The sequence below is a fragment of the Phyllobates terribilis genome, unplaced genomic scaffold (assembly GCF_046119375.1).
Source record: "Phyllobates terribilis strain yellow unplaced genomic scaffold, ASM4611937v1 Scaffold_3__8_contigs__length_932513732, whole genome shotgun sequence".
Lineage (NCBI taxonomy): Eukaryota > Metazoa > Chordata > Amphibia > Anura > Dendrobatidae > Phyllobates > Phyllobates terribilis.
Window position 1 is genome coordinate 347,087,862 of NW_027362763.1, and position 24,486 is coordinate 347,112,347.

At 44.0% G+C, this 24,486-nt stretch overlaps 1 protein-coding gene across 1 annotated transcript in view; it reads left to right on the top strand.

Moving 5' to 3' along the window:
• Positions 1-24,486, top strand: part of LOC141259356 (uncharacterized) — a 751,467-nt gene that overhangs the window by 636,689 nt on the left and 90,292 nt on the right. The window contains exons 58-61 of the mRNA XM_073675220.1: positions 5,249-5,329; positions 8,303-8,422; positions 9,616-9,735; positions 19,316-19,435. Coding sequence (XP_073531321.1) covers positions 5,249-5,329; positions 8,303-8,422; positions 9,616-9,735; positions 19,316-19,435 — 441 coding nt within the window. The remainder of the gene's footprint in view (positions 1-5,248; positions 5,330-8,302; positions 8,423-9,615; positions 9,736-19,315; positions 19,436-24,486) is intronic.

The following is a 24,486-nucleotide window of genomic DNA, read 5'->3' on the forward strand; positions in this document are numbered from 1 at the left end:
AACTGTTTGAATGTGGTTTTGAGCACCTTGAGGGGTGCAGTTTTTAGAATGGTGTCACTTTTGGGTATTTTCTGTCATAAAGGCCCCTCAAAGTCACTTCAAATGTGATGTGGTCCCTATAAAAAAGTAGACATGTGGGAAATGTTGTTTATTAACTATTTTGTGTAACGTATCTCTCTGATTTAAGGGCATGAAAATTCAAAGTTTGAAAATTCGAAATTTTCAAAATGTTCGTCACATATCCATTTTTTTCACAAATAAACGCAAGTGATATCAAAGAAATTTTACCACTATCAAGAAGGGGGCTGGAGGCATGGGAACCTAGAAGGAAGCCCCACATGACCGGGATTGACCAGGAGGGTGCAATTTTTAAATCCCAATGGTTGGGATTGGGTATAGGCTTGGAGGGGCTGGCATTTGGATGGGGGTGGGGTAAAGGGGGGGAGAGGTATAATAGGGAAAAGTGCGGGAAAACGGGCAGTCCAGGGAAGAAGTCATTGAGAGAAGTTCTGGAGCACTGATCAAAAAGAAAAAAAAAAAAATGATTTTTACCTTTCTAATTGCTTGGACACTCTTCTCGCTATTATGGAGTCCGTGGAGTCCCTTATCGCCAGGCTGAGGGAGACTGCCAGATCCAGGCAAGGAGGGTGGCTTGAGGCCCAGCTGGCCGGACTTCTGGGGAATGCCGGAGAGGAAGAATCCCCGTCGGGTTTGGGAAGAATTGCCAGGAGAACGCGGCCCCCCGAGAGGCTTTCCCTGGAGATGGTCGGTACGGGCAGCAGGCGCTGGCTGCGGAGCCCCTCAGGGGACCCTGTGTTCGGGGAGCATGCCGGTGGAATCCCCTGCCGGCGTGCCCGCCGCGGCAGGAATCCGCCCAGCCGGTCTGCGGGCTCCCCCTGCATCGGATCGCGGTCCGCGACTGAAGTTCCCCGGTCCGTCGTGGTGCGGCCTCCCCCGTCAGCGCGCCGCAGTGCTAGAGGCCAGGCCGCGCCGGAAGCAAGGCCCGGGCCGCAGACCTGTCTCCGGGGCCTCACCGGAAATGGGGACTACGTCACTTCCGGCCCCGGAGACAGATGAAAGGGACACACAGCCAATGAGCGGCGGGTGCAGGGATACGCCCCCCGCTCCAAGATCCAGCGGCGATTCAAGACGCCAGTTATTCAAAAGAAAAAAGGGCGGCAATCCTGCAGCGGGGAACGGAGGGACCACCAGCGCAGCAGGCACACCTGGCGACGTTCCTGTCGGGGTGCCTGCCAGACAGACCAGAGGGCGCAGACAGCAGCGGAGCTACACGGGCAGGCAGCAACAATTCCAGGACCTGCTGCCTGGCTCAAGTTTCTCCAGGCAGAGGGATGGAGCGGCGGGCAGCAGCACGGAGTTGCCTGGCAGTTATCCACGGACCAACACGGATCGGGCTGGTGAGTCCGGGTCTAAAAATCGCCGATGTGCACGGTCGGCGGTGAGGACTGGAGCAGGGACGAGTGGAGGACGAACGGCGGGGAGGTCGGCACGGGCTCGGGTCCCCCCTGGTGACGAGGAGGCCAGGGGCGCGGGCCTTGAGCGGCAGGGGTCGGTCGGACTGGATTATGGACAAGAACAAGACGAACCAAGGACTCATCAGGACTCGGGGAGTACGGCTGGCGGGGACACAGCACCTGCGCAGCTTCGTGAGTATGCGTCTATGTATGGTTTGTCACCCGCGGGGTCTGAGGCGGATGGGGTAGGCGATAGGCAGGTGTCTGGGCCCAGCAGGGAAAATGTTAGGGGAGGTAGTGGGTCAGATGTAAGCGGGTTTAGGGATTTGTTGGTTAGCATGTCGCGCATTTTGGCGAGAATAGACGGCGGGGGAACCATTCAAAGGGGGTTGTCACCGGCGGGGGCTTGGCTACCTAGTCAACCGGCGTTGTTGCAGGTGGGGAGCGAGTCGGCCAGGTCGGCGGGGTGTACAGCTGGGACACCTTCTGGGGTATCGGTTTCTGTGCAGACAGAAAAGGAAAATGCGGATTCTATAAAACTGGATGATAGGGCGAAAGGGGAGGTATATGTGTGCTTTGAGGGGCCGTTGGGGGCGCATTTAAAAAAAGAGGTTAAAGAAAAAATTTGGCGGAACAAGTATGTCAAAATTTTTTCCCTTCTTCCATTGGAAAAGTTTAACCTGGATAAGGGAAAAAAGGAAGACAGTAAAAAAGAGGAGGAGGAGAAGCGTAGGTGGAGGTTGATTCCACAGACGTTTGTCAATTGGTTACAAGCTTTTGCAATAATGGCTAGCGTTATTGGAGAAAAAGCTCCTGATAATTGTTCGGGTTTGTTTTGCTACCTTGATGCTATTGGGGAGGCTCATAGGACTTACGGGGGTCAGGCGTGGTTACGATATGACGAGCAATTTCGGCAGAGGAAGGCAGTCCGCCCTGAGATCAGATGGGATCAAAAGGACATTGGTTTGTGACTGAAGGTTATGGCCCCAGTGAGGTATGGGCAGTCCTTTCACGGGAGCAGCAGTAGTGGTAACCAATCAGCAGGACACGGGGGAAGTAGCCAAGGGGCACAAAGCACTAAGAAGGAAGTGGGAACTTGCTGGCAATTTAATGACGGCCAATGCAAGTACGGGAGCTCCTGTAAATTCAAACACGTGTGCTCCCATTGTAATGGAAGCTCACACGGAGCATCAAAATGCTTTAAGAAGGGTAAGGGAAAGCAGACAGTGGGTACCGGTCAAAGAGTTGACTCCGGTGAGGGTGCACCCGATGGCCCCCTTTCTAAGTAGGTATCCGGATCAGTTGAAGGCTAAGGTCATTTCGGATAGGTTTTTGGAAGGTTTTAGAATCCCTCCTCCTGAGCACGAGGTCCCCTTTTCAGTAAAAAATTTGACGTCGGCTTCCCTTCATCCGGATGTGGTTAGCGTGAAGCTGGCTAAGGAGGTGGAATTGGGCAGGATGGCGGGACCGTTTCGGGTATTACCTAGCAGCAGGGTGATTATTTTGCCGTTGGGGGTTGTGCCCAAAAAAGAGCTGAATAAGTTTTGTTTGATTCAGCATTTGTCGTACCCGAAGGGGCTCTCGGTGAATGATGGCATTGTACAGGAATTATGTTCAGTTGAATATACATCATTTGATGCAGCAGTGCGATGGGTACAGCGATATGGGTCAGGATCGTTGCTAGCCAAGACGGATATCGAGTCTGCTTTTCGGTTGCTGTCAGTTCATCCGGATAGTATCCCGTTGTTAGGTTGTTTTTGGAATGGGGCATATTACATGGATAGGTGTTTGCCAATGGGTTGTGCAATTTCGTGTTCTTTGTTTGAAACATTTAGTACCTTTTTGGAATGGGTGGTGAAGGACCTGGCATCAGTTAATTCAGTCATTCATTATTTGGATGATTTTTTGTTTATAGGCCCTCCGCAATCGTTATTGTGTAGGAATTTGTTAGGTACTATGGTGTGGGTAGCGGAGCATTTTGGCGTACCATTGGCTAAAGAAAAGACGGAAGGCTCTTGCACAATCCTAAGTTTTTTGGCCATTGTTATTGATACGGAAAGGATGGAGTGTCGATTACCTGAAGATAAATTGTGTCTGCTCAAGCAGGAGGTCGATAGAGTCGGGAGGTTGCGCAAGGTGACCCTGAGGGAGCTACAATCGCTGTTGGGGCGCTTAAATTTTGCATGCAGGATTATGCTAATGGACAGAATTTTTTGTCGCAGGTTGTCAGGCGCCACAGCAGGAGTGCGTGCGGCTCATCATTTTATCCGCCTAAATAAGGAACACAAGGAGGACCTGAAGGTTTGGAAGTTGTTTTTGGAAAGCTATAATGGCAGGTCGTTAATCCAGCCAGAGTTTGTAAGCAGTTTTGATTGTGAGATATTTACAGATGCTGCTGGAAGTGCTGGTTATGGGGCCTACTGGAAAGGGCAGTGGAGTGTTGGGGCATGGCCGATTGGGTGGACGGAGAGGGGACTTACGAGGAACCTGGCGTTTTTGGAATTGTTCCCTATTGTTGATGCAGTTACTATTTGGGGGGAGTGTTTTGCCAACAGGAGAATTCGGTTTCATTGCGATAACATGGGAGTGGTGTCTGTCATCAACAGCTTGTCGGCCTCGTCCCCGCGGTTATTAGGCTGCTCAGGGAACTAGTTCTTTGTTGTCTCAATTTGAACGCTTGGATTACAGCGGTACATGTTCCAGGTGTACAAAATTCCATAGCAGATGCCTTATCTCGTTTTCAGTGGGACCGTTTTCGGGCGCTAGCACCAGAGGCAGGGGACGTGGGTCAAGAATGCCCTTCGCATTCGTGGCAACTGGTTATGGAGGAGCCGGACGGTTAATAAGGGAGTCCATTACGAGGCAGACCTGGACATCATACGAGGCATCGTGGCGAGTATGGCAAAGTTGGATTCTGGAGTGGGGTGTGGTGGAAAGTGAAGGAGATAGAGAGATGGCGGTGTTGTTTCTTGTGGGAAGGGCAGCAGAGATTGGATGGCCTGTGTTAAAAGTTAGTAAATTTGTAGCAGGATTGGCATTCGCTTTTAAATTGCAGGGGATAAAAGATGTTACAAAGTCCTTTTTAGTGAAGCAAGCATTTAGGGGCTTTAGGAGAGGAAGTAAAGTGTTAGATAAACGAAGACCAGTGACTTTTAGTATTTTAGAGCGGTTGGGTTTAGTGTTGAATAAGATCTGTTGTTCGGTTTTTGAAGCCACACTGTTTAGATTGGCTTTTTCATTGGCGTTGTTTGGCGCACTAAGATTAGGTGAGTTGGTGGCACCAAGTAGGAATAAAGTTGGGGGTTTGTTTGCTGAGGATGTGAGCGGTCGGAAAAGGGGCATCGAATTTTGGATTAGGAGGGGGAAGACGGATCAATTGGGCAGAGGCAAGCGAGTGGTATTGGGGGAGGTTAATGGATCTTTTATTTGTCCTAGGAGATGTTTAATGGCTTACTGGCAGGTTTGGTCGGGACGTAAGGGCCCATTATTGTGTCATAAAAACGGAGAGTTTTTGTCACGTTTTCAATTTATTGCAGTATTTAAAAAAGGGATCCGGGAGTTGGGCCTTAGTCCTGAGGTGTACGGGTCGCATTCTTTCAGAATCGGTGCGGCGTCAGAAGCGGACGGTTTGGGTTTAGGAAAGGATGTGATAAAACGCATCGGGAGGTGGAGTTCTGATCGTTATCTGTCTTATGTACAGCATTAGATATGCGGAATGGTGGTTTTTATTTTGTCCAGAAGTGAATACCCCCTTTTTGGTTGTCTTATTGCAGGTGACGTCCCGTTATTAGTCTGGATTCTTGGACACTCTTTCGTTCATTGGGGGGCGCTGCGGGCGGATGTGAGGCCAAACGGTAGGCAATTGGGTTTTAGCAGAGAGCAAGTGGTGGTCCGGTGGCTGGGTTTTAGAGGGATGGTATGGAGAAGGGTGCTGCCTGAATTCCATAAGGCGGCTCGTTTAGACCAGGCGCCGGACATTTTGGTGGTGCATATAGAATCATAGAATGGTAGAGTTGGAAGGGACCTCCTGGGTCATCTGATCCAACCCCCTGCTCAAAGCAGGATTCACTAGGTCATCTCAGACAGATGTCTGTCCAGCCTCTGTTTGAAGACGTCCATTGAAGGGGAACTCATCACCTCTCGTGGCAGCCTGTTCCACTCATTAATCACCCTAAGTGTCAAAAAGTTTTTTCTAATATCTAATCTGTGTCTCCTCCCATTTAGTTTCATCCCATTGCTTCTAGTCTTTCCTTGTGCAAATGAGAATAAAGATGATCCTTCTACAATGTGACAGCCCTTGACATATTTGTAGACAGCTATTAAGTCTCCTCTCAGTCTTCTTTTTTGCAAGCTAAACATTCCCAAATCCTGCAGCCGTTCCTCATAGGACATGGTTTGCAGACCAGTCACCATTCTGGTCGCTCTTCTCTGAACTTGCTCCAGTTTGTCTATGTCTTTTTTAAAATGTGGTGCCCAAAACTGTACACAGTATTCCAGATGAGGTCTGACCAAAGAGGAGTAAAGACCGATAATGACTTCATATGGGGGGGAATGATTTGGGGGTTCGGCCGGTTAGGGAATTGATGAGGGATATTCGAATTGATTTTTTAAGGTTATGGACATCTTTTCCTGGGGTGTTGACGGTTTGGTCTGACATTGTGCCGAGAAAAAATTGGAGGGAGGTCAGATCAGTGAAGGGCATTAATAGGGCACGAGTAAAGTTGAATAGAGCCATAGCAGCTTTTGTTGGTAGAAATGGGGGTGTAAGTGTTCGGCATCTTGATCTTGAGGCAGGGGTTGGTGATTTTTGGGCGAAGGATGGTGTGCACCTGAACGATATTGGGATTGATTTATGGGCATTATCTATACAGGAGGGGATTGAGAGGGCTTTGGCAGTGTTGGGGCGCTCACGAGCCTGAGGTGGTCAGGGCTGTTCGTTTGTGGCGGGGGGTGGGGTTCTTGGAGTTGGCACAGAAGTGTCGGTGGGAAAGTTATTGGAAATTTCCAGGCAGTTGCTTGATTAAGCGGGGTGATCTGGCATTTGGTTTTTGGGGCTCTGGACGGGGTTTTACCCTGGGAGCTTTTGGTGCCATTGAGCTGGTGATGGACGGCTGAGGGTAATACGGTGGTTCGATTTCGGTTTAGTTATGCCAGATCTAATTTTTAACTCCAAGAACCCTCCCTTCTTATTTATTTGAATAATAATGTTTATATGTTAATGTTGTTTGTTAATAAAGTGGCCGCTGTGGCCCAATTTATCCAAAGAAATTACAGGTGCAGTGTTTTTATTTGTTAAGGTACTTGAGGTCGGTAAGATGGGAAGGGGTCTTACGGAACTATGGAACCCGGGTTGGCCGTACACGGTCAAGAAGGGGGCTGGAGGCATGGGAACCTAGAAGGAAGCCCCACATGACCGAGATTGGCCAGGAGGGTGCAATTTTTAAATCCAATGGTCGGGATTGAGTATAGGCTTGGAGGGGCTGGCATTTGGATGGGGGTGGGGTAAAGGGGGGGAGAGGTATAATAGGGAAAAGTGCGGGAAAACGGGCAGTCCAGGGAAGAAGTCATTGAGAGAAGTTCCCACCCACCCACCCTCTTTTTTGTTTTCCATTGGTATATTTTGTGATTAATGGTAAAAGGGTGGTTGTTTATCGTGAAAGAATTAAAGGGGTATTTGATGTTGTGCATTATATTTGGTTATATTAAAAGTGTTATGTAAAGTTGTGTAAGAAGGTATGTCGCAGTGGCTTGGCGGGTGGTGGGGTTCTTGGAGTTGGCACAGAAGTGTCGGTGGGAAAGTTATTGGAAATTTACAGGCAGTGGCTTGATTAAGCGGGGTGATCTGGCATTTGGTTTTTGGGGCTCTGGACGGGGTTTTACCCTGGGAGCTTTTGGTGCCCTTGAGCTGGTGATGGACGGCTGAGGGTAATACGGTGGTTCGATTTCGGTTTAGTTATGCCAGATCTAATTTTTAACTCCAAGAACCCTCCCTTCTTATTTATTTGAATAATAATGTTTATATGTTAATGTTGTTTGTTAATAAAGTGGCCGCTGTGGCCAAATTTATCCAAAGAAATTACAGGTGCAGTGTTTTTATTTGTTAAGGTACTTGAGGTCGGTAAGATGGGGAGGGGTCTTACGGAACTATGGAACCCGGATTGGCCGTACACGGTCACGAAGTACAATATGTCACGAAAAACAATCTCAGAATCAGTGGGATCCATTGAAGCGTTCCAAAGTAATTACCTCATAAAATGACAGTGGTCAGAATTGTAAAAATTGTCCTGGTCATTAACGTGCAAACCAACCTCGGGGGTAAAGGGGTTAAAGGATGAAAAACATTAAAAAGGCCATGGGGTAGGGCCAGAAAATATAGGTAGAATCACATTCCACAAGCAAGCACGTGCAACTAACTATTCAGTTTGCGTGTGTATGCTTCTAATTAGGGATGAGTGGACCCATGGATGTTCAGGTCCATTGGATTCGGCCAAACTGCAGTTCAAAGTTTGGTTCGGCAACCTAACTTGACCCAAAACCCAATAGAAGTCAATGGAACTTTGGTGCTTTAAAATGGCAGTTAAATGGTCATAGTAAGGGCTAGGAGGCTACAATAAGTAGCGAGGAAAGGTTAGTATGTATTACTGACCCTGCCATTAATGTTATCAGGAGGTCTGGCAATTAGACGTTTCTTTAGGCTTTCATAGGTCTATATTTTACTAGCTGATGTGTAGATATGTAGAATATGCATAGATTATTAAGTTTTCATTAAAACAACAACCTGTCATGTTATATCCTCTACTAATTGTAAGACATTTTATATTAATTAGGAGATGGAATCCAATGTGCTGATATTAATGAATGTGAGATTGGCAATATCTGCTCATCTGATGCCACCTGCAGTAACACAGTAGGAAGTTTCATCTGTACTTGTAAGGATGGATTTACAGGTAAGTTGTAAGTTGCCAGTTAGAGCAATTAATTATTGTATAAACATTTATTTACCTGTATTGAATATTATTGTCAATGGCACAGTTCAATTCAATAAAGCGCTAAAAAAAAATAAACAATATAGAATAGTTTTTTTAACTGAACTCATTCGCAGACACATGCGCTTGCATTGTATGTGAATGCTGTTTCATAAGTCAAGGGCATATGTTCATAGCCTGACACTTAAGTATATACGGGGCAAAATAGGCATGAAGCCTAGATAAACATGTCGTACTCCACTTATTAAATGCTGCAGTATTGTAGACAGGTAAGGCTATGGTCCTATTAAAAATAGTTCTTCAATAAATAAGAAATTACAATTAAAAGCAAATTTTAGTGAAAGAAACTGCAGGTCAGTAATATCACTTCAATATCACTTCATACAAGACCGCTAATTATGTCCAATGATTGTGGATGCACTAGTCCTGACTTGCATAATAATAACTTATAGGTTTCAGTGATACTTTTTCATTTTTCCTCTTTTAGAGATGTAACATTGTTTACTATAATACACAACTCTTTAACTATACATATAAATATCTGAACACTTCAATGGATTTTCTCACCCTGTTAAATGGGTGCTTTTAAAACCAAGCAAATTTGCAAGTTACCTCTTATTAAAAATCCTCTCCCTTCTCTCAAGACTGGAGGGATTTTTTATACCATAATTTACTGCTCCTTGCCTAGTCTACCTGCCAACTCTGCAGTGTACCAGAGATGGCTGATTTCCTATGCAAAGAGTGCACTCTTGCTAGCATTTTTACTTTAGAGCTTGAAATTGCAGCTCTGTAGCTGGCCGGATCACTGTATCTAGCCAGGTTCGGTGCTCCTCAGAGACTGCAGAGGCAAAGCTATCTCTGATAGTAGTTTGGTAGGGCACATATCTCAATCCAGCATCCTTACTGTGATGTTGATCCAAACTGTCAATTCTCAGGAGCGCAATGCCTCCCCAAAATCAATAAGCAAAGAGGCAGGGGAACACTGCACTACTGAATGAAAAAGACAAAATAACCCTTTAACACAGTAAATACCATTGAACAATGTCAATTCAAGTCTCAAGTTACAGTATCTCGCATTTAGATATCTGTATGTCATGTGAGGAAATTCTACATCTGTATATCCTCAGTTAACTGAAACATTTTATATTGATCAGGTAACGGGACCCACTGTGATGATGTTGATGAATGCCTGACCAGCAATATATGCTCATCTGATGCATCCTGCAATAACACAATAGGAAGTTTCATCTGTGCTTGTAATGATGGGTTCTCAGGTAAGCTATAATACGTAGTTATCACCATGTTATCCCTATTAGTAGAGATGAGTGGATCTTTTCAAATTCAAATTTCCAGGCTTTGACACATTTTCTGAAAAAAATTACGTTTGCAGTGAATACATTTTCACAAATTGTATAATTAAAAATCCTCTAATTGCCGGGTAAATATGTAGAGAACACTATGTGTTTACTTTGAGTCAATTGAACACTTTTTGAGCTGTGTAATGAAAATAGAAGCTTATTTTTATTTATGTATTTATTTTTAACCCCTTAATAACATCTGACGTACTAATACGCGTCTGTGCCCTGGGACTTAAGAGCCAGACCCGTATTAGTACGTCATCGCGATCGCGCGCGCACACAGGCTGTGCGGGCGCGATCGCCGCCGGGTGTCAGCTGATTGTCACAGCTGACACCCGGTACTATGTGCAGGGAGCGGTCTTGCACCGCTCCCAGCACATTAACCCCCGCGATGCTGCGATCGAAGTCGATCGAAGTCGATCGCGGCATTGCGGGGGCAAGGGGAGGTGATCGACGATACTCACCTCCTCTTCCGGCTTCCAGCGCAGTCTGCAAAGGCTTCCCGGGTGTTGCCATGACGACCCGATGTCGTCATGACAACATCCGGGTCACCAGAGAGCAGGAAGATTGCTTGGACATGCGCAGTGCATCTCCAAGCAATCTTCACACTGTGCACTTCTGACAGCCTTCATGGCATAGGGATGGTGCTCCATTCCTGTGCCATGCAGGCGATCAGAAAAAAAAAAGTGAAAGTCCCAGAGTGGGACAAAGTAATAAAGTGTATAAACTGTGTGAAAGTGAAAAAAAAAAAAAATGTGCAAAAATATTATAAAAAAATAAAAAAAATAATACACCAAAAATAAAAATATAATGTACCCATCAATAAATATTATTATAAAAAAAATAAAAAAAAAACAATAAAAGTACACATATTTGGTATCGCCGCGTCCGGAACAACCTGACCTATAAAACTGTCCCACTGGTTAACCCCTTCAGTGAACACGGTAAAAAAAAAAAAAAAAAAACGAAGCAAAAAACAATGCTTTATCACCATACCGCCAAACAAAAAGTGGAATAACACGCGATCAAAAAGTCGCATATAAATAAAAATGATACCGCTGAAAACGTCATCTCGTCCCGCAAAAAACAAGCTGCCATACAGCTCCATCAGCCAAAAAATAAAAAAGTTATAGCTCTCAGAATAAAGCGATACTAAAAAATATTTTTTTCTATAAAATAGCTTTTATTGTGTATAAGCGCCAAAACATAGAAAAATGATACAAATGTGGTACCGCTGTAAACGTACTGACCCGAAGAGTAAAGCTACCTCATCAATTTTACCACACGCGCAACAGAATAAAAAAAAAAAAAAAAAACAATTCCTGAATTGTTGGTTTTTGTTTATTCTGCCTCCCAAAAATCGGAATAGAAAGCGATCAAAAAATGTCACGTGCCTGAAAATGGCACCAATAACAACGTCAAGTCATCCCGCAAAAAACAAGCTGTCACATGACTGTCTGCCAAAATCTGGAAAAATTATAGCTCTCAAAATATGGCGATGCAAAAACTAGATTTTACAAAAAATGCGTCTTTTAGTGTGTGACAGCTGTCAGTCATAAAAACCCCATATGATTCTGGCATTGCTGTAATCACACCGACCCGAAGAATAAAGTCGTCTAATCACTTATACCGCACAAGGAACGGCGTCAAAAATAAACTCTTGGGTTAGGATTGGGCTAGGGTTAGGGCTGGGTTTGGGGCTAGGGTTGTGCTGGGGCTAGGGTTGTGCTGGGGCTAGGGTTGTGCTGGGGCTAGGGTTGTGCTAGGGTTAGGGCTGGGGTTGGGATTTTTTTCAAAAGTAAGAAAAAAAGATGACGATATGGCGACTAGTGTTGAGAGCAAGTGCTTGCTACTTGAGTTTGCATCGGGTGCTCTGGTATGCATTGAGTATCGTGGGTATTTGAGTGACACGCTCGAGTCTCTGCCCCATATGCTTCGCGGCCAAAAAACTTTACGGGGATTGCCTGCCATGCACGAGCGATCCCCGCATGTTTTTTTTTGGGTGTCTAATAACCGTGAAACATGCGGAGCAGGGACTCGAGCATGTCACTCGAGCACACGCTGTACATGGTGCATACCTGAGTACCCGATGCAAACTCAAGTAGCGAGCACTTGCGCTCAAGAATAATGACAACTTATTCAATATGATGACCTAATGTAAACAAATAATGTGCCGTACCTCTGGGTTCAAAATGTTCACTATACACCTTAATAAAATCCTTGAGGGGTATAGTTTCCAAAATGGGGACACTTGTGGCGGAGCTCCACTGTTTAGGCACATCACGGGCTCTCCAAACGCGACATGGTGTCCGCTAACAAATTGAATGGAAAATCGGCTCAAATTGTTAGCGGACGCCATGTTGCGTTTGGAGAGCCCCTGTGTGCCCAAACATTGGATCTCCCCCACAAGTGACCCCATTTTGGAAACTAGACCCCCCAAGGCACCTATCTAGATGCATAGTGAGCACTTGGAACCCCCAGGTGCTTCACAAATTGATTCGTAAAAATGAAAAAGTGAAAAAAAAAACACTTTTTCATTTTTATGAATCAATTTGTGAAGCACCTGGGGTTCCAAGTGCTCACTATGAATCTAGATAGGTGCCTTGGGGGGACTAGTTTCCAAAATGGGGTCACTTGTGGGGGAGCTCCAATGTTTGGGCACACAGGGACTCTCTAAATGCAACATGGTATCCGCTAACAAATTGAATGGAAAATCGGCTCAAATTGTTAGCGGACACCACATTGCGTTTGGAGAGCCCCTCTGTGCCCAAACTTTGGAGCTCCCCCACAAGTGACCCCAATTTGGAAACTAGACCCCCCAAGGCACCTTTCTAGATGCATAGTGAGCACTTGGAACCCCCAGGTGCTTCACAAATTGATTCGTAAAAATGAAAAAGTGTTTTTTTTTTCACTTTTTCATTGTTACTAATCAATTTGTGAAGCACCTGGGGGTTCCAAGTGCTCACTATGCATCTAGATAGGTGCCTTGGGGGGTCTAGTTTCCAAAATGGGGTCACTTGTGGGGGAGCTCCAATGTTTGGGCACACAGCAGCTCTCCAAACGCAACATGGTGTCGCTAACAATTTGAGCCAATTTTGCGTTAAATTTGTTAGCGGACACCATGTTGCATTTAGAGAGCCGCTGTGTGCCCAAATATTGGAGCTCCCCCACAAGTGACCCCATTTTGGAAACTAGATCACCCAAGGCACCTATCTAGATGCATAGTGAGCACTTGGAACCCTCAGGTGCTTCACAAATTGATTCATACAAATGAAAAAGTGTTTTTTTTTTCACTTTTTCATTGCTACGAATCAATTTGTGAAGCACCTGGGGGTTCCAAGTGCTCACTATGCATCTAGATAGGTGCCTTGGGGGGTCTAGTTTCCAAAATGGGGTCACTTGTGGGGGAGCTCCAATGTTTGGGCACACAGGGACTCTCTAAATGCAACATGGTGTCCTCTAACAAATTTAACGGAAAATCGTCTCAAATTGTTAGCGACACCATGTTGCGTTTGGAGAGCCGCTGTGTGCCCAAACATTGGAGCTCCCCCACAAGTGACCCCATTTCGGAAACTAGACCCCCCAAGGCACCTATCTAGATGCATTGTGAGCACTTGGAACCCTCAGGTGCTTCACAAATTGATTCATAAAAATGAAAAAGTGTTTTTTTTTTTCACTTTTTCATTGTTACGAATCAATTTGTGAAGCACCTGGGGGTTCCAAGTGCTCACTATGCATCTAGAAAGGTGCCTTGGGGGGTCTAGTTTCCAAAATGGGGTCACTTGTGGGGGAGCTCCAAAGTTTGGGCACACATGGGCTCTTCAAACACAACATGGCGTCCGCTAATTATTCAAGCAAATTTTACAATCAAAAAGTCAAATGGCGCTCCTTCCCTTCCGAGCCCTGCTGTGCGCCCAAACAGTGTTTTTTCCCCAAATATTAGGTATCTGCGTGCCCAGGGGAAATTGCACAACAAATTTTGGGGTCCATTTTTTATTGTTACCCCTGTGAAAATAAAAAAAATTGGGTCTAAAGTAACATTTTTGTGAAAAAAGTTAAATGTTCATTTTTTTCTTCCACATTCAAAAAATTCCTGTGAAGCACCTGAAGGGTTAATAAAGTTCTTGAATGTGGTTTTGAGCACCTTGAGGGGTGCAGTTTTTAGAATGGTGTCACTTTTGGGTATTTTCTGTCATAAAGACCTCTCAAAGTGACTTCAAATGTGATGTGGTCCCTAAAAAAAATGGTTTTGTAAATTTTGTTGGAAAAATGAGAAATCGCTGGTCAACTTTTAACCCTTATAGCTCCCTAACAAAAAAAAATTTTGGTTCCAAAATTGTGCTGATGTAAAGTAGACATGTGGGAAATGTTATTTATTAACTCTTTTGTGTGACATATCGCTCTGATTTCAGGGCTTAAAAATTCAAATTTTGAAAATTGCAAAATTTTCAAAATTTTCGCCAAATTTCCGTTTTTTTCACAAATAAACGCAAGTGATATCGAAGAAATTTTTCCACAATCATGAAGTACAATATGTCACGAAAAAACATTCTCAGAATCAGGGGGATCCGTTGAAGCGTTCCAGAGTAATTACCTCATAAAGTGACAGTGGTCAGAATTGTAAAAATTGGCCCGGTCATTAACGTGCAAACCACCCGCGGGGCTTAAGGGGTTAATAATGATGTTCAAATAAAAAATAATTTAATGATACCAAAGATTCTAGGTTGCAAAGTTGCTACACATACAGGTGCATCTCACTGAATGAGAATATTAGCAAAAACTTAATTTATTTCAGTTTGTCAATACGAAAAGTGAAACTCATATATTAAATAGAGTCATTACAAACAAAGTGATCTATTTCAAGTGTTTATTTTTGTTAGTGTTGATGATTATGGCTTACAGCCAATGAAAACACAAAAGTCATTAACTCAGTAAACTAGAATAATTAACAAAAAACACCTGCAAAGGCTTCCTACGCATTTAAAAAGGTCCCTTAGTCCTTTTCAGTAGGCGCACAATGATGGGGAAGACAGCTGACTTGACAGATGTCCAGAAGGCAGTCATTGACACTAAATAAATGCAAAGTAAATTTTGCATTACATTTGGAAATTAAGGTCCCAGAGTCTAGAGGAAGAGTGGAGAGGCCACAATCCAAGCTGCTTGTGGTCTAATGTGAAGTTTCCACAATCAGTGATGGTTTGGGGAGCCATATCATCTGCTGGTGTAGGTCCACTGTGTTTTATCAAGACCAAAGTCAGCGCAGCCATCTGCCAGGAAATTTTAGAACATTTAAAGCTTCCCTCTGCCGACAAGCTTTTTGGAGATGGACATTTCATTCTCCAGCAGGACTTGGCACCTGTCCACACTGCCAAAAGTACAAATACCTGGTTTACAAACAACAGTATCACTGTGCTTGATTGGCCAGCATATTCACCTGACCTTAACCCCATAAAGAATCTATGGGGTATTGTCAAGAGAAAGATGAGAGACACCAGACCCAACAATGCAGACAAGCTTAAAGATGCTATCAAAGCAACCTGGGCTTCCATAACACCTCAGCAGTGCCACAGGCTGATCGCCTCCATGCCACACCGCATTGATGCAGTAATTGATGCAAAAGGAGCCCCTACCATGTATTGAGTGCATTTACTGAACATACATTTCAGTAGGCCAACATTTCGGATTCTAAAAACATTTTTTAAAATGTTGTTATAAAGTATTCTAATTTACTGAGATAATGACTTTTGTGTTTTCATTGGCTGTAAGCCATAATCATCAACATTAACAGAAATAAACACTTGAAATAGATCACTCTGTTTGTAATGACTCTATATAATATATGAGTGTCACTTTTTGTATTGAAGAACTGAAATGAATTAACTTTTTGATGATATTCTAATTTAGTGAGATGCACCTGTAGCTTGGTGACCAGTATCAAACATGTGAAAACAAGGGCAGTATGGATGTTGAATGTCTGGTATTTAGATTAAACAATTAAAACAGATAGTCCAAAAATAAAAAAGACCTTTTATATTAACCCCTAGCCGGGCCAAGGCATACTAATACGTATCTGTGCCCTGGGCCTTATGAGCCAGATATGTATTAATACGCCTTGGCGATTTCGCCCGCACACAAACGGTGAGGGCGAGATCGCCGCCAGGTGTCAGCTCATTGTCACAGCTGACACCCGGTGCTATGTGCAGGGAGCAGTCCCGCACTGCTCACTGCACATTAACCCCTGAAATGCTGCGATGAAAATCAATCGCAGCATTCCGGTGGCAAGGGGAGGTAAGCGTGATACTTACCTTCTCTGCCGGCGTCCCGCGGCCTCGGAGTCCGGTCCCGGATGTTGTCATGGTGACCCGATGTCATCATGACAACATCCAGGTCACCAGGAGGCAGGAAGTTACTTTGGTCATGCACAGTGCGCGACCAAAGTAACTTCTCCCTGTGCAGCACTGACATGCTGCATAGCACAGGGATGGTGTTACATTCCTGTGCTATACAGCTGATCAGGCTGCAAAAAGTGAAAGTCCCATAGTGGGACATAGTGTAAATGATCAAAAAGTGTCAGAAAGTGAAAAGAAATTTTTTTTTTTAAATAATATAAAAAAAAATGAAAAAAATAATCTAAACAAATATACATATATTGTACCCATAAATAAATTTGGTATTGCAGCGTCTGGAACAACCTGACCTATATAACTTTCCCACTAGTTATCCCCTTTAGTGAACACAGTAAAAATTTTACCACATGCAGAAGGGCATAAAAAAAAAACAATTCCTGAATTGTTGGTTTTTGGTTATTCTGCCTCCCAAAAATCAGAATAGAAAGCGATCAAAAAATGGCATCGTGCCCGAAAATGATAAAAATAAAAACGTCAACTTGTCCCACAATAAACAAGTTATCTCATGACTCAATCGGCTGAGATATGGAAAAATTAAAGCTCTAAAAACATGGCGATGCAAAAACTAGTCTTTGCAAAAAAAAGGGTTTTTTAGTGTGTGACAGCTGTCAATCTTAAAAACTTGATATGAATCTAGTATCGCTGTAATTGCACCGACCCAAAGAATAAAGTCATCTAATCACTTATATTGCACGAGGAACGACGTAAAAAATAAACTCTAGGGTTAGGGTTGTGCTAGGGCTAGGATTGTGCTAGGGTTAGGGTTGTGCTAAGGTTAGGGTTAGGGTTTGGCTAGAGTTAAGGTTAGGTTTGTGCTAGGGTTAGAGTTAGTGTTATGCTAGGGTTAAGGTTGGGGTTGTATTACAGTTGAGGTTAGACTTGTGTTGGGGTTTGGATTTTTTCAGAAGTAAAGAAAAAAAATGACGACGATATGGCGACTAATGTTGAGCGTAAGTGCTCGCTCCTTGAGTTTGTATCGGGTGCTAGGCTATGCACCAAGTATAACGGGTGCTCGAGTGATATATGCTCGAGTCTCCACCCCATATGTTTTGCAGCTGTTATACTGCCAAAAAAACCTCGCGGGGAATGCCTGCCATGCACGAGCGATCCCCGCATGTTTTTTTTTTAATGTCTAATAACTGTGAAACATGCGGGCGGGGACTCAAGCATGTTATTTTATCACCCCCGATACTTGGTGCATGCCCGAGTACCCGATGCAAACTCAAGTAGCAAACATTTGCACTCAAGACTAATGACAACTTATTCAATATGATGACCTAATGTTATCAAATTCTGTTTCGTACCTCTGGGTTCAAAATGCTCACTATACCCCTTGATAAAATCCTTGAGAGGTTTAGTTTCCAAAATGGAGTCACTTGGCAGGGAGGGTTGACTGTTTAGGCACATTAGGGACTTCCCAAATGCAACATGGCATCAGCTAATTATTCAAGCAAATTTTACATTCAAAAAGTCAAATGGCTCTCCTTCCCTTCCAAACCCTGCCGTTCGCCCAATCTGTGGTTTTCCCCCACATATCGGGTATCGGCTTACTCAGGAGAAATTGCACAAAAAATTGCATGGTGCAATTTCTCCCGTTACCCTTATGAAAATGCAAAATTGGAGGCTGAAAAACATTTTTGTTGGAAAAATGTCAAAATTTTATTTTTATTGCTCAATGTTATAAACTTCTGTGAAGCACCTGGGGGTTCAAGGTGCTCACCACACATCTAGATAAGTTCCCTTAGGGGTCTAGTTTCCAAAATGGGGTCACTTGTGGGGAGTTTCCACTGTTTAGGCACATCAGGGGCACTCCAAACGCAACATGGCATCCGCTAATTATCCAAGCAAATTTTACATTCAAAAAGTCAAATGGCACTCCTTCCCTTCCGAACCCTGCAGTGAGCCCAAACAGTATCATCGTGCTCAGGAGGAATTGCACAACAAATTTTGGGGTTCATTTTTTAATGATACCTTTGAGAACTTAAAACGTTGGGGTCTAAAGTAACATTTTTGTGAATCAAAATATTCATTTTTTCTTCCACATTCCAAAAATTCCTGTGAAGCACGAGAAGGGTTAATAAACTTTTTTAATATGGTTTTTAGCACCTTGAGGGTTGCCGTTTTTAGAATGGTGTCACTTTTGGGTATTTTCTGTCATAAAGGCCGCTCAAAGTCACTTCAAATGTGATGTGGTCCCTAAAAAAATGGTTTTGTAAATTTTGCTGTAAAAAAACAAAAAAAATTTGAGTTCCAAAATTGGGCTGATGTAAAGTACTCATGTGGGAAATGTTGTTTATTAACTATTTAGTGTGACATATCTCTCTGATTTAAGGGCATGGAAATTCAAAATTTGAAAATTGCAAAATTTTCAAAATTTTCATCAAATTTCCATTTTTTTCACAAAAAAACGCAAGTGATAGCGAAGAAACTTTACCACTATCATAAAGTACAATATATCATGAAAAACAATCTCAGAATCAGTGGGATCCGTTGAAGCGTTACAGAGCAATTCATAAAATGACAGTGGTCAGAATTGTAAAAATTGTCCTGGTCATTAACGTGCAAACCACCCTCGGTGGTAAGGGGTTAAAGGATGAAAAACATTAGAAAGGCCATGGGGTAGGGCCAGAAAATCTAAGTAGAATCACATTCCACAAACTAGCACGTGCAACTAACTATTCAGTTTGCGTGTGTATGCTTCTAATTACGGATGAGTGGACCCATGGATGTTCAGGTCCGTTGGGTTTGGCCAAACTGCAGTTCAAAGTTCGGTTCGGCAACAGAACTTGACCCGAAACCCAATAGAAGTCAATGGAACTTTGGTGCTTTAAAATGGCTGTTAGATGGTCATAGTAAGGGCTAGGAGGCTACAATAAGTAGCGAGGAAAGGTTAGTATGTATTACTGACCCTACCAGGAATGTTATCAGGAGGTCTGGCAATTAGACGTTTCTTTAGGCTTTCATAGGTCTATATTTTACTAGCTGATGTGTAGATATGTAGAATATCCGTAGATTATTAAGTTTTTATTAAAACAACAACCTGTCATGTTATATCCTCTACTAATTGTAAGACATTTCATATAAATTAGGAGACGGAATCCAATGTGATGATATTAATGAATGTGAGACTGGCAATATCTGCTCATCTGATGCCACCTGCACTAACACAGTAGGAAGTTTCACCTGTACTTGTAAGGATGGATTTACAGGTAAGTAGTAAGTTGCCAGTTAGAGCCTTTAATTATTGTATAAACATTTATTTACCTGTATTGAATAGTATTGTCAATGACATAGTCCAATACAATAAAGAGCTAAAAATATATAAACAATATAGAATAGTTTTTTAATTGAACTCGTTCGCAGACTCATGCGCTTGTATTGTATGTGAATGCCGTTTCATAAGTCAAGGGCATAAGTCAAGCTGCAGAGATATCAGTGCTAGCAGGCAGGCAGGGTGTATAGCAGACTCCACTGCACATAGCAAGAGGGTCCATTCCAGTTCGGTCTGCTGGTGGTTTTACAGATATTTGTAGAAATAGGCCAGGGGCCAGGAATATTTTTTTTTTATCTTAATCCTGATTATTTGCTTAAAAAGCAATCCAGAGAACACCGTTTATCTGCGCCATTTGCTTGTTGGCTCTGCAGAATACAGCCAGGTCCTTTCCATATTATAGCGCTAAAAATCCAGCTATTTAAAACATATAATTGCGCTGAAAATATTGCCATTTCTGGCCTCCATTGAAATTTTGTTGCAGTCTGTCAGTGAACTTATTGACATGAGGTCGGTGCTGTTAAAAATAGTTACCTACAGGCCAGCTATTTAAAACTGTGGTTTGTCCGTCACACGGATCACATATAATTGCGCTGAAAATATTGCCATTTCTGGCCTCCATTTAAACTTTGTTGCTCTGTGTCAGTGAACTTATTGACACGAGGTCGGCGCTGTTAAAAATAGTTACCTACAGGCCAGCTATTTAAAACTGTGGTTTGTCCGCCACACAGATCAAGTTGTCTCCAAATTCAGCCATTTGTAGTGAGCGTGGAAGATATTGTCCTCCATTTATAATGGGCAAGGCATTTGGCAAGGGACGGGGAACTGGACGTGATTGTGATGGTGCATGCAGAGGCCAAGGCCTTGGGCAAGCTGAAATTGTGCAACAACAAACACCCACATCTTCTCGCCCGACCTTCCTGTCCCAATTAATAGGGGACCACAGAACACCACTATTGAACACAGAGCAGTGTGAAAAGGTTATTGGTTGGATAGAAGATAATGCTTCCTGTCACTTAGCCACCACCACCACCCTGTCTTCCACACGGTCAAGTCTCAGTAGCCATGAGTTTGGACCTCATATTCCTCACCCTGATCCTCCTTCCTCCCACCATGCCGAGTGCCCAGAGACGACTGATCCCACACTTGGACACTAGGAAGAGCTGTTCACTTTTCCATTTATAGATTCAGGCCTCTCACCTGGTCCACTTGAAGCGGGGCAAGAGGAGATCGCATGTAGCGATGCCCAAATATTTGAGCAGCCACGGTTATATGAAGGCGATGGTGGGAAAGTGTCACAAGAGGTGGACGAGTATGAGACACAATTGCCAGAAAGTCAGGAGGAAGATCAATCTGCGGAAGTGGAAGACAAGATGCTTGTGGGCAGGAATGGTACATCTCGCTGACGGCACACTTGGTTAACATACTGGAAGCCGGGACCCAGTCGGACCTTGGGACGGAACTCATCCTCCTGACGCCAAGGATTGCGGGCCCTAGGTCAATCAGGGTTGCCCCCACAGTCTACAGCTCCTGCACCTCATCCTCCTCAGCCTCCTCCTCCTCTTAAGCCTCCATCTCCAAAATGACCATATCAGTCACAAGCTGGACGCACTGTTGCACTGCCTCGGCCAAGCGGTAACAGGCTGTGCTGAAGCTAATATGCTTAGGTGAAAAATCACACAATACTGCAGAGTTGTGGACAGCTCTGAAAGATCAGGCAGATCTGTGGCTGACACCGCTGAACCTACAGCCAGGAATGGTCGTGTGGGAAAATGGCCGGAACCTGGGGGTGGCTCTGAGGCGAGGTGAGCTCACACATGTACCAAGCCTGGCCCATGTGGTTAACCTCGTGGTTCAGCGGTTTCTCAAAAGCTACCCAGAGCCGCTGGATCTGATTGTCAAAGTACGCCGTCTGTGTGCCCATTTTAGAAAGTCAGCTACATCTTCCGCCGCCATTGTTGTGCTTCCGCAGCGTTTGCAGCTTCTGGCTCACCGACTGGTGTGTGATGTCCCCACGCATTGGAACTCTACACTGCAGATGTTGGGAAGAGTTTGTGAGCAGAAGAGGGCAGTTGTTGAGTACCAGCATCAACAAGGCCGTCAGTATTCAGTTCAGACTCCACACATAAGACCTCAGGAGTGGACATGGATATCAGACATCTGTACCATACTCCAAAACTTTAAGGCCTCCACCAAGATGGTGAGTAGCGATGATGCCATAATTAGCGTCACCATCCCGCTTCTCTGTCTTCTGAAACGCTCTCTGCTCACAATCAAAGAGTATGCATTGCAGGCGGAGCACGATGTGATGGAGCAAGGAACCATACAGGGTGATTACACACAGCCCAGCCTCATCTCATCCCCACGTGGATTGGGTGACAATGAGGAAGAGGAAGAACAGTAGCTAGTTTCATGCGCTATAGACGGTACTACCTGCACAACTGTCATACCGTCTGTTCAGCATGGATTGCCTGAGGACAGGGAGGAGGAGGAGGAAGAGGAGGAGAGCATGGTCAGTCATCCTCTTGGTGAGGACACGGAAGTCTTGCCTGTTAGCAGTCTGGCACGCATGGCTGAGTTTATGTTACGCTGCCTTTCCCGTGACCCTCATGTTCTCAAAATTTTGGGTGACAGTCATTACTGGTTGGTGACACTTCTAGACCCACGTTACAAGGAGAACTTTATATGTCTTATTCCTGATGTGGACAGGTCTACAAAAATGGGGCAGTATCAGAAGGCCCTTGTTGCGGAATTATTTAAAAAATTGCCATCTGAAAACGCTGGCGTCTGAGGTCACAGTTCGTTGGACAACCAAGCAGTGCAGCCGAGAGAGACACAACTCTAATCCAGCCGAGTCAGGGGAACACTGTCAAAGTTCTGGGAGAGTTTTCTCAGCCCCTCCCATCGCATAGGCCCTGAGGCGCGGGGTACTCTCACAAGGAGTGCAAAGTTTGGAAAGATGCTGAGGGAGTACCTTGCCGACAGTACCAACGTCCTACGTGATTCCTCTGTGCTTTAGAATTATTGGGTATCCAAGCTGGACATGTGGAATGAACTGGCTCTCTACGCCTTGGAGGTCCTGGCCTGCCCTGCCGCTAGCGTTTTATCATAGCGGGTTTTTAGTGCCGCTGGTGGAATTATAACTGATAAGTAGAGATGAGCGTTGTTCTACTCGAACTGTTCGCCAATCTCAAATTCGAGCTGTTTTGGGCGGTGTTCGAGCCGTTCGGCGAACACGAACAATTTGAGAAAAATTCGGCTGTTCGAGGTTATGTTCGATAACTGTTCGTGCACCAAAATCATAACTGGATTTTTTCTCAGTAATGATGAAAATTAATGTTAATACGCAGTTTGAGTGTACAGCGGGGTGGGGGGAGGGGCAGGGGATGGATCTCTGCAGGAACAATGAAGATCTCCATTTTTTTTTCTCTTTCCCGCATTTACAGTAGAGAGGTGCAATCTGTCAGCCTATCAGCAGCGCACACACGGAGCGAAGTGCTTTTTTTCACACAAGCAAGGGCATGTGTCATTGGCAGTGTATGTCACATGTCCTTGCCCTATAAGACCAAGCCATTTTCCCCGTCGCCACCATTTTCTCACTGCTGCAGCTGCGTGTTAGACGGCACCGCTGTTGCTGTGTGCGCTATACCTTGTTAATTTCAAGCCAATTTTCGCACAAATATACAGATAGCTTGGGAGTAGGGAATAGTTGTGATTGCAGTCCTTTTAAGGACTAGGTTACAGCATTTCCTACGACTTTTATCAGGCAGGTCTGTGCTCTTAAATAGATAGGTTGTGGGAGTAAAGACTAATTGTAATTGGAGTCCTTTTCAGGACTAGGTTACATCAGTTCCTATCAGTTTTTGCCAGGCAGGTCTGTGCCAGTGCTGTGCAAGTTTTTTTCACAGCATTTGGCTGAATCTAGCAAAGCTAATCCTTTTTGGCCTATTGCAGAGTGTGTTAGTCAGTGGAGTAGCCTATCTGTGTTGCAAGATATACCACCTGTGTATAGAATACCAATTTTTTTACTGCACCTAGTGAAGTAAAATCTTTTGGGCATAGCATCATTCCATTAGTCCATCTATACTGACCTCCATCAGGTTGCAAACTGAATATAATTTTTTTCTGCATCTAGCTCTGAAAAAATATTTGGCCTTCTAGTAGTGTGTCGGACTTTCTCTATTAGTCCATCTATACTGACCTCCATCAGGTTGCAAATTAAAAATAATTTTTATCTGCATCTACAGTACCTCTGAAAAAATATTTGGGCTTCTAGCTGTGTGTGGGACTTGTTGTATTAGTCCATCTATACTGACCTCCATCAGGTTGCAAACTGAATATATTTTTTTCTGCATCTACCTCTGAAAAAATATTGGGCTTCTAGCTGTGTGTGGGACTTGTTGTATTAGTCCATCTATACTGACCTCCATCAGGTTGCAAACTGAATATATTTTTTTCTGCATCTACCTCTGAAAAAATATTGGGCTTCTAGCTGTGTGTGGGTCTTGTTCTATTAATCCATCTATACTGACCTCCATCAGGTTGCAAACTGAATATAATTTTTTTCTGCATCTAGCTCTGAAAAAATATTTGGCCTTCTAGTAGTGTGTCGGACTTTCTCTATTAGTCCATCTATAGTGACCTCCATCAGGTTGCAAATTAAAAATAATTTTTATCTGCATCTACAGTACCTCTGAAAAAATATTTGGGCTTCTAGCTGTGTGTGGGACTTGTTGTATTAGTCCATCTATACTGACCTCCATCAGGTTGCAAACTGAATATATTTTTTTCTGCATCTACCTCTGAAAAAATATTGGGCTTCTAGCTGTGTGTGGGACTTGTTGTATTAGTCCATCTATACTGACCTCCATCAGGTTGCAAACTGAAAATATATGTTTTTCTGCATCTACCTCTGAAAAAATATTGGGCTTCTAGCTGTGTGTGGGTCTTGTTCTATTAATCCATCTATACTGACCTCCATCAGGTTGC